This window comes from Clavelina lepadiformis, chromosome 1 (assembly GCF_947623445.1).
Source record: "Clavelina lepadiformis chromosome 1, kaClaLepa1.1, whole genome shotgun sequence".
In the NCBI taxonomy this organism is placed as follows: Eukaryota; Metazoa; Chordata; class Ascidiacea; order Aplousobranchia; family Clavelinidae; genus Clavelina; species Clavelina lepadiformis.
The window spans coordinates 9286151-9296686 of NC_135240.1; the positions used below are offsets into that span (position 1 = coordinate 9286151).

Here is a 10536-nt window from a genome sequence, read left to right on the forward strand (position 1 = left end):
GATTTTCTTCAAGAACACGTCATGGACTGTTCGTAAATAATTCATGTCCACGCAGTAGACTAAAGCTGGTAACCACCATTTAATGTAGGTTTGTAAAAATTAAGTCAACTGGCACTTGGAGTATTGCAGGGGCAATCAATTAATGATGAAGCACGACAGTAACCAAAGACTCATACGACGAAGTATTACGCTGCTCTTAATTAGCTAATCTAACGGTATACAGTTTACACTACCTTTCAGTGTGCGTCAGTAGTAGACTAGTAGGCTATATCTAACCGCGCTACATCTGACACTATATGCGTACTTGTTCGGGCAACCATTCTTCTATTGGAATGACCAAATTAAACGATGTTATTTCGAAGTACTGTATGTAAAATCTTAAAGCAAGACAAACTATAGCTGCATACTTCGCACTTACACTTTTACGTTCTGTGTCTATGTATTTCGCTTAATTTCAGACATTTGCTGTATATTGCTACTGTTTTTTGTTTTTGATTAATTATAACGTGGAAAATAATTAATTATATGAACTCCAAGTGACACAAAAGTGGTTGAAAAAAACATCAAAAGTTAGTCGCTTGGAGCAGCAAAGGTTTGTCGTTCAAATTTTTTGATGGCAAAACAAACGATTCTGACCCTGTTTTCCAAAGGTCAAAGTATTTTCAAAAACTCCCTATCAAAGATTTATATTAGTTTTTTAACAATATGTTAAACAAAAAACTCGTCAACTTAGAGGTAATTTGGAGTTTTGAAAAGACCTCTGACGAAATCCATAAATAAAGAAAATGCATCTACGTTAATACGAAGCCAGATGTAATATTTGGCATCAAAATTTGTAAATACAGCACAGCGTTAACTTTTTGATATAACATACTTTGATCAGATGTTTCCACCTTTTTATTGTATAGGACCTAACTGAGCAAACTGAAACCTTTTGTATACTGTATAAAAACTGTGAGAGAACGTTTCGCCCGTAAATTCGTAAAATATTAGAAAACAAACGAATTGCGATAATAATCGTTCTATATACGCATGTAGCTATATATTACAATAACTCCGTTTCCTGTTTTAATTCTGTTCCGATTTATGCGCTTGCCATTGGGCTTACCGGTCACCTAAAGAAATGTAATTATGTAAGAGTTTTCCCAGGACATTTCACCCCTCGTGACGCACGCGATTTTGATACCTAGTTCAATTTGATTGGGCCAGGTGGGAAGTGAGCAGTTTTGGGGTCGAGGTAACCCGGTCGCGTGCGGACGATTTAGAATAGTACGGGCGCTTTTTATTTTTATTTTACCCAGTTGTCGTTAAGCCAAGGTCAAATGCATTGATGCAAATCAGAGTCGTAACATAACCTAATCCGTTCGGGGGAAGCAAAAACTCTGGCGTATAAAAACAGTTGACGGTTTCCGACGAAGCGTCGCTGTTCAGCTTTAGGGTAATCTGATATCCTGCCATCTCCAATTCTATAAACGGTCGTAGGTCACCCGATGCAACCTTTTAATGGTTTTTAATTGCTGCAAGAGGGCGTCCAATATCGTGGGCGTGGAAGCTATACGCCTTTGCATATAAAACTCACGAAAAGGATACCAGATATGAGAGTGGTTGATAGAAATTCGTGAGAAGTGAAGAAAACATATCGCGAAACAGCATAAAAAGTCCATTGAAACAACCTGTATTTCTCCTAAAAACACTCATAACAATGCGTATATTCTTCGCCACAGTATATTATTGTTACTTTTAGTAGAAATACCTCTAATAAAATTCCTGACCTCATTTTTTGGCTTTAGTTTCGTGCACCCATCTGCAAAATCTTCCCCGTAACAAATTCCGAGAAAAACATTGTAAGTCTTCTATGAAAACAACTGTCAATCAAAACGTTTGCTTGGTAAAGGGTTCGTCCGAAGCTAGTGAAAAGATGAAAAAACTAAAATTCTTTTCATATTCTTTCACCGTAGAAACAATAACAAATTTCAGGTCAATGCCAAAACACGTGTTTTATCTTAAGTCAAAATTCGACGTTTTCAACAGAATGGTATTTGTCAACGGAGCGAATGAACATAAATGTCAAAGAGGTCAACATGAGCTGGCAAAATAACCTTGCTTCTGTATTTGAGCACGTACAGATTGATAAAATCTACTTGACTAACATTAGACGTCAAGATATTGTCTGCTTTTCTCGCAATGACCGCAAACCCTCCAAAAGGAAAGTTTTTTTAACCCGTTTTCCTCTATATTCACACCTTTCTGTATCAATGAAGCTTTACCCCATTAACCACTGGTTTCGTATTACAGATCTTCTAAGGCTATATGAAACTCTACCACTGTTGGTCATGGGATTGAAAACAGTTATCCTTTTTAATGGCTTATGATCTTTGTTTCTATAAGGATGAGATATGTAACTTATATACTTGTACTATAATGTATATGATTGGGCAAAGAGCAACAACATTGAAAGACATCAGCATTTTGAAGTGGTTATTTACGAAAAAGTTTAATACGCAAGCGTCAAACGTTAAGCAAGTTAAATTGAATCACCCCGATAGAACGTGTTCACGTCACTGACACTTCATCATTCCTTAAATATATGGTTCCCTGCTCATTGAGGAATGAATGCTGAGCAACACGCCATACGCCGTTGAGGTAACAAAGTAATTTCAAAAATATAAAAATATTAACAGCAATTAAACGCTTTTAAATACGTACTTTGAAAGTATGTTTTTGCAGGATCTTCAAACATTTAAAAGAAAATGATACCTGCTTGATGTATAAATGGTATGGGATTGTTATACCATACACCTCTACTTTCATATCTTCAGCACAGAGAACTTCCGTTCGAATAAGATGCAAGAAATGAGTTTTGCATTTAAGTGTTATCATAGCTTCACTGTATACCGTAAAGGTATGCAGGTGCCTATATAGTTTATATGTAATATCTTGTATTGAACTTTAACTTGTTCCAAAAATCTTGTGTTTGCAAACAAAATAGGCTTAGTGCTTGGCTCTTCTCCCTGACCTAACATCACCTGTTACTTAAACGATAATGAATCAGTTTTACAACGTTTAATTGTTATTCATACAAAGGTAAAACACAATAAATTTTGGCACTTGCTGATATAGTGCTCTAGTAAGTATAAGCGTCAAAAAACACAGACTCACATAGAATGCGGAAGTGCACGCCCAGTAAAAAGCAGCAAGTGAAAATTGAACAAAAAATGATTTAAATTAAATCCTCATCAAAGAAAACATTTTGCAAGGATTGGCAGCGATGCATAAACGGGTTATAACGAATAAGATTAATGGAGATAATAATTTAGAACTATATAATAAAGTTACGAGGTTGACCTAAGGAAAGCAAATACCCGATAAAATGCGTTAAAATTGATTGTAAGTAAATCATTTGCATAAGAGTAGTAAAAAAATCGTCACAGTAGATAAATTGAAGAATTTTCAGTGATAAAAATTTTCAAGTCACCACGTAGCCCATTTTTGCTGCATGTGGTGCTGATGATACGGAGCTGCTGCAACCGCGTAAGGTGAGTTATAGGTTTGACCCCCGGTCCTCAACTGCGTTGAGGCGTAGGTAGCGCTAAACTGTTGCGACCCGATTGTCGAATGGTAAGTCGGATGTCCGGTCAAATGGTCGCCATGGGGAGCCTGCCTGTGATGGGATGAGATCTGTGACGGAGAGCTGGAAGAATAATGCATCCCGAACCCGCTGGATCCGAAATGTCCGGGAAAGGAACCCATCGGTGGGGCAGAATGCCCGACTGACTCATCTCCGTACGGAATACCAACCCGTGGTGTGCCGCTAGGTGCGGTGTTCATTTCTGAACCTGGCAGACCAAAGCAAGCGCTCCTAGTGGTGGAATGCATCATTCCGCCCGGATACGGTTTTCCATCACGTACCAAAACCGGTACCATAACTCTCCTTGGGGAAGCGAGTCCGCCCAGATCGTAACCTCCGCTGACAGCTCCGCCCTTCTCCTGCCGCGCCCTTTTCATCTTGTAACGATGATTTTGAAACCAAATTTTTATCTGCAAAGCAAAACCACAAGATTAATTCATTTTGTTAAAAATTGCTTGCAAAACTTTTTGAGTTTTTCGGTAGCTAACTTGTTTTAGCTTAGTATATTTTAAAAGCTCTACGCAACAAACATTGCAATTTATGTCAGTTATTTTTGTGGTCATCTTATAATTTTATTTTTGCTACTAACTGCCTTGTATTTTTTATAAATTTTATATTATATAGTTTATTGAGACTTACTAATGCAGATATGGGCAGAAATATTATTTTGCAAAAAATCAACATCAAAATTTTGTAGACTTTTAAAAAAAAATGAATATAACAAATGAGGAGAGAAAAAATATTGTGCTTGTAGTAATATGTGTTCAGCAGTATGTATGAGACTATATAATTCATTTAACGTTATATGGCAATTTTGTATATGTTGATCACAAATATCGAGTTTTGAACGCCTATTTTTGCAAGAAATGCGTACTTTTACCAATGGCTTTGGCTTCACGGTAAATCGTGATTAATTATATTTAATCAATTGTTTATACTTATAATTGTATAGAAAAATTGCACTACCTGGGTTGGTGTTAGGCCGATCATATTGGCAAGTGCTTCTCGTTCTGGGGCGGACAGGTACTTCTGATGACGAAATCTTCTGTCAAGCTCAAAGGTCTGGGCCTTCGAAAATAAAACACGACGTTTTCGCTTCTTGTCTGCGTCCGAATTAGGGCTGCCGGCGGGAGGTTGACTCTCCTCATCCCCGCCAGAAGTTACAGATCTTTCTGGGCTTGAGCTGCAATGGGGCGAGGTAGTCGCTTCGTCCATTTCTGTAAAAGATACATCGACTGATAAGGTAAATGGGCACGGAGTTAAACATATCAAAATCCGCGTTGATCGAAGCTTAAAATTGACTCGATTTATGATCACAGACGAAGATAATAAAGTACATGAACGCGTCAATTAAAACTGCTCCATAAGCATATCTCGCGTATTACAAGCGACATATGAAGACAAATCATAATCTACGTTTAGAACCGTGCCGAAGTATATAAATGGATCGACCTAGAGAAAAGTGTCCGGGTTTTGAGTAAGGCGTTAGCCTGGCGCCAACATTCGCCACCGTGACCAGTTAATGTTGTATGAGAGAGAGTCATCGAGGTTACCACACACGGTTTTGGGGAGGAAAATCCCATGTCAAAGCAACTAAGTAAATTGTAGGCGTCATCATGACGCTACCGTCTGGGGTAATCGCGAAACGGATGCTATGAAATATCCACGCTTTTAAATTTCTAAGCACCGAAGACAAACATGCGGTTTTATGTGTGAATATTCGAAGAAAATCTCAAGAAAAGAAAGATTACAGCTATACTGTGATAAATGACGGACTGAAGCTTTTCAATTGCCCGTCTCTCTCTTTGTTATTTTTAAATTACAACGCGACGTAATTTGTACTATTGACTTAACAACACAGTCTATTTCAACAACTTCATCGCGAAGATAAACCTCCCCCTTAAAGCTACTGTACACCTTATAACAAAGTATAAAAGATGATTACCTTTTAATTCGTACGTTTCTGAATTTTCGTTGAAATTCGACCAACCCGATGAAAACTCTTCGCTTTCCGATTGGTTGTAATTTGGCTTCGTGTCTTTATCTTCCGGAGTATTGGATTCGGAAGTAACTATTGGATGGCTTGTAGCTTTTGCGAATTCACTGGGATCGCTCTTAATTTTGCTGGCCTCGTGATAGGTCAACGAGGTGTACGCCGGTGCATGGGAAGCCTCAGTAATATAGCCTGCACTGTGTTTATGATAATTCGGTTTATCTCCATACGGATATGGATAAACTGGCTTATGGTGAGATGTTTGATGACTTGGTGAAGTCGGTGTGGATGGAGATGGAGAGGCCGACGTTTCCGCCGCTGATTCAACGGAATTTACGCGCTTTTCTCCGGTGGTAGGGCGCTGAACGCCGCCGATATCGCAGTAGCGTGTTTGCTCGCATTCGTAACGCATTTCCTCACCCGCTTCCGTATGTCGATAATGTCCGTGTGCGTCATACAAGTACTGCGGATTTTCCGAATGCATCGTCCCATGGGTTTGTTCCGGATAATGGGTGTATGGGAAAACACCGGGATAAGTATCACAGCTGCTCCTGTAATCGGAAGAGTGATGCCTGCTATGCTCAATGTAAGACATATCTTGATCCATGACGTGGATGGAGTCGTTCTGGGCCTCGCTCCCGGAGTGAGACGGAGGAGTTTCCCCTGCGTATGTCTGGGAAGTTGATGGGAGCTCCAGGATGTCTTTCACTGTAAAACTACTGCTTTTGGTCGTGTGCTGTTGCGTCATGCCCATATCTTCTAAACCTACGCTGTTGTCTATCATTGGGGCAACCGCATTCATTTGTCACTTCTGAAATATTTTCGCTAAAGTTTCTGTCAACTACAAACATTAGTTAAATTAAAAATCAGAATCATAATCGTAAGACTGTAATGCTTACTGTGGTGAATTTTAAAAATGTATTTCGCGTAACTTCCCGTAATTTTAAAAGCACATTTGATCGGCTCTATCAGATAATATATGATATGTTCTAAAATAAACTGTCCCTTTCAACTCCTAGGCAGATCATAAACTGCTGAAAGATTTGCTGAGAAACTTTACTCAGACACGACGACTGAACTCGTCCGTCGACGCGTGAAACGTCAGAATCATCACAATTCTAAACCCTCGATCTGGGTTCACCTTTCACCAAGCTTGATTTGTTCAGTACGAGGATTCAAAAGCGAGCTGACTTATAAGCTCCGAGACGTTGTGTACTTTTTTCAGCGTGCTCTCTCAAGTCTGAAAGTTGAGTGGCAACGGTGGTTACGGTACTGGGTAACAGTATCGCCATATTGTTTGTGAAAGAGCCTCCGCTCCTTGACTAACAAGACAGGTAAATATTGAGAAAATGCGCGCGATTTTGACACATGTTTGAAAGGTTTACCAAGCAGTTTAGCTTTGTCGTAGAATGATAAATCGATGGGTAAACTGGGATTTTTTGGTAAATTATCGTCCGATTTTTTTTTTGATAAAACGTGCTATATTTTTCTGCTAAAAGTGCTATATAATAGATTTGGCGGAATCTGAAGCATACCAGTATAAACCAGGTCATGAAATTTTTTGGTGGAACTATCGACAAAAATTTATACTTTCCTTCAGAATTAATTCTTTAAGCTCCATCTGCACATACTCTTTGTTAAACCGTTAGGTTTCCGTCATATTGCTTGTACAGTCTTCCATGCACAACTTGGTTAATTTATGCTAACCGTTTGTGATTGTTTGGCCAATGCAAGATAATCAGTATCTCGGATGAGTGACAGGTTGCCATATATTTACTTAGTGGTAACCGAAAACGTAAAAATTGCTCCGTTGCCTTCGTTACAAATCGAATATATAGACACGGGAAAATCGTACCCGACAGTTTAGGCTCAAATTCGAATGCTTAAAGATTTCCGTCTGGGACTTATGCGGTCGCATCTCGAACTGTCTTCAGATCGAAAATGCCTCAGCGTTGACTATACGGCAATTAGTAACGGACCGATTGAACCTCCATCCGTGTCACTGAGTCTTTCACGACATGTCATGTCTGTCGTGTGTGAAATGCACTTATGCGCAACGGAAAATTCCAACTTTGTGAGGTTAAAATCTTGTGCTTAAACCTAATATAATATGTGTCGAAAATAAAATTCTAAAATGCGAATCGCAATCTAGTATTAACTTCTCTAAAGCATGAAAGCGTTATACCAAATCCCTTTTTGAAAACATACGGTACTTTGCTCAGTCATCAGATCTTTCGTTCATGCTGATATATACGCTCAACATAATAGCTTAAAGTTTCTCACCGGATAACTACTGTTTGGAGTCAAATACTTTATAATGATCCCTTCCAGATAGAATGACAGCGTGATCGTTAACTGGGATTGTGGTAATAATAGAAACCAAATGTGTTGGGGTATCGAGCTGACAGCTTGCGGTTACACCAGTGTTTTGGGTACAGGCTGATGCCTAGCACTCCCCGCACGACACAGAGTTTAAGGTTTAGAAATTCAATATCTGTTCCCAAACCATCTTCGTCGATTTCATCACGCGACGATTTAAATTATTCTTAAGAAAAAAGGAGTATCTCATACAGTATAGCCTAAAATCTTTCAAATAGTAGATTATAGGACAAAATTTTCGAACCCATTTCTTATCACCGATACAATTGTTATTTACAACAGGTCATTCTCGTAATATTTTACGGGAAATTAAGCTCTGCGGGTAACAAACAAATCAAGGTTTTGTTTAACTAACATTTGCCAATGATGTATAGAATGAGCAACGCCCACTCTGTGTGAAGTGGCTCTTAAGATCTCATTATTCACATTTTTTTATTGGCCGATTCACTTTATACTTAAAGTTTATTTCGAGATAAAATTAATTCGAGTGTGCCGGTAGGAGTTATAGAGTTAGGGCAAGATCATGTTTCACAAGCAGTGCGCCCATTCAGTTTATCTCTATTAATCTCAAGTCCTTGTCGAACATGTTCAGCCACGTGTGCCCTTTTAGCACTTTCACCACGCTAAGCAATTAACTGCTACACGTAAATCACTCGACTTAACACGAAGCACTTGTTGCTCGAGATCTAAACAATCCCGTACGTCAAGTGGTACCGTTTGAGGACGGCCTCACTCAACAGTTTCAAGTGGCCACTCGAAACAATGCTGCTACCGTTTGTATATTTTAGCACGCGGTCAATTCCAACATAAACATTTCAACAAATCAATGCAGTAAACGGACTCAAGATTTTCCGTTTGGATTAAGTTTGTTTTCAAGGTTTGTCTCATGGAGTTAATAAAACAGGCATTTTTTCGCCGCGTTGCCTTCTACCTAAAGTCGTTATCGGTAAAATGCTTGAATGATAATAAGTTATGGCGCCCGGGCGTAGCTTGACATAGAAAAACGTGCAATTCAGTCGTATCCAAGGTATACGATTTAACGATAACAAATAAACGATAATCGAGCGGCGAAGTAAAAAAAGTCAGAGAAACGTTAGTCGGGTGGAATTAAACGGTCCAGTAAGAAGTCTGTGGGAAATTTCAGGTTGACTTGTTTGACGAAGGGATTGTGTTTCTGTTGATTGTCATCGGGCACAGCGCAGGTGCTACGGGTCCCAAAAACATCGATATCAGTTAGGTGCTGCCAAGTCACGCTGTTGTTGTCGTGGCTTATATTTGCGACTTTACTAAATTGAATTGCGTAACGTGATGACTAAAATATTCGAACACAGTTACAAGTTGGCAACCAAAGGCATACTATTCTCAAAGTCGACTTCTTGAGTTTGATCCAGCAGCCGTAGTAGGTCACGGATTTTCCAGCTCGCTTACATGCACATTAACGGTTACATTGATTTTAGCGCGCTTTTTGAATCTCATTCATTAAACAAAAGGTGTAATCTTACCCCGATTCTAAACTCAAATGGCATTGCAGGTGTGGCATTTATCGGCTTTTTTGTGCAAACGATCCATTTAAATTATACGGCTACACACTAACCGCTTGTAGAGTCTGTATAGTAATAAAAATGTAAGCAACGTATAAGTACTTTGTTCTCGCGTTTAAATTTGTTACTACATATAGTACATATTGTTTCTGTTAAAAATTAAAATACTTTCCACACAATAAAATCCATCAGAAAACATCAGCCGCTCTTATAAAGCACATACTACGATTGGAGGCACGTTTAAGATTTAAGACTGCATTAGGGCGTTTTAAAGCGAAATAAAAACTCCTTAAATGGCCATTTTAGAACATTTATCTAATTCAGTAAAATCTTCCAAAAGACGTGCGGGACGTACAACAGCATTTGCGACAAGAAACCTAAAGCGCTGAATAGCTATTTGTGGTGGTTTAGGTAGCCACTTGACGAAAGAGGTTTTTCGTAATCTGATACAGATCCCAGCCTTATAACCAACACTTAGCATAGCGTTCGGGGTCTTGAGTGACAGACCTGCACCCATCACGTGACTTGGTACACAGGTGCAGGGGACCCGAAGCAAAAAAGTTGGTCATTCAACACCGAGACAGGAAAATCCTATTTTCAGCGGAGCAAAAATTAATTGCGTAATTTCATCATTTCTTTCTGAAGCGACCATCTCACCTCAAACGTCGAAAAGCATCGACTTAAAAATGACGTTTCTAATTGAAATCAAAGAATGATTTTCTCTATTTTGGCCCTGGTTGTAGTTTTCGTTTGTAAACGTCGTTACAACAAAAGTTTGTGTATAACGTTTGTTATTTCAACAAAGACTGACGCAGCTGTATTTATGGACAAATGATTTTAAGCTCTTTAAAATCGTTAAAATCACGTATGATATTTTATTATAACTTATTCAAACGTTAACTTTTGTCGCTGAAAGAAAGCTGGTAGTTTTGTATACTTGAAAGAATATATTATACCTTGCCCCATTTTGTAAATCTGTGCTTATTAACTTTCCA

The 10536-nt window shown here is 38.8% G+C and overlaps 1 protein-coding gene across 1 annotated transcript; it reads right to left on the bottom strand.

The window, feature by feature from the left end:
- Positions 1 to 3046: 3046 nt before the first annotated feature.
- Positions 3047 to 6762, bottom strand: LOC143471709 (uncharacterized). Its single transcript, XM_076969910.1, has 3 exons — positions 5574 to 6762; positions 4595 to 4845; positions 3047 to 4038 (listed from the first exon to the last, which is right to left on the bottom strand). The coding sequence occupies exons 1-3, from the start codon at positions 6421 to 6423 to the stop codon at positions 3472 to 3474; spliced, it is 1668 nt and encodes a 555-aa protein (XP_076826025.1). The 5' UTR covers positions 6424 to 6762; the 3' UTR covers positions 3047 to 3471.
- Between the last annotated feature and the right edge of the window lie 3774 nt (positions 6763 to 10536).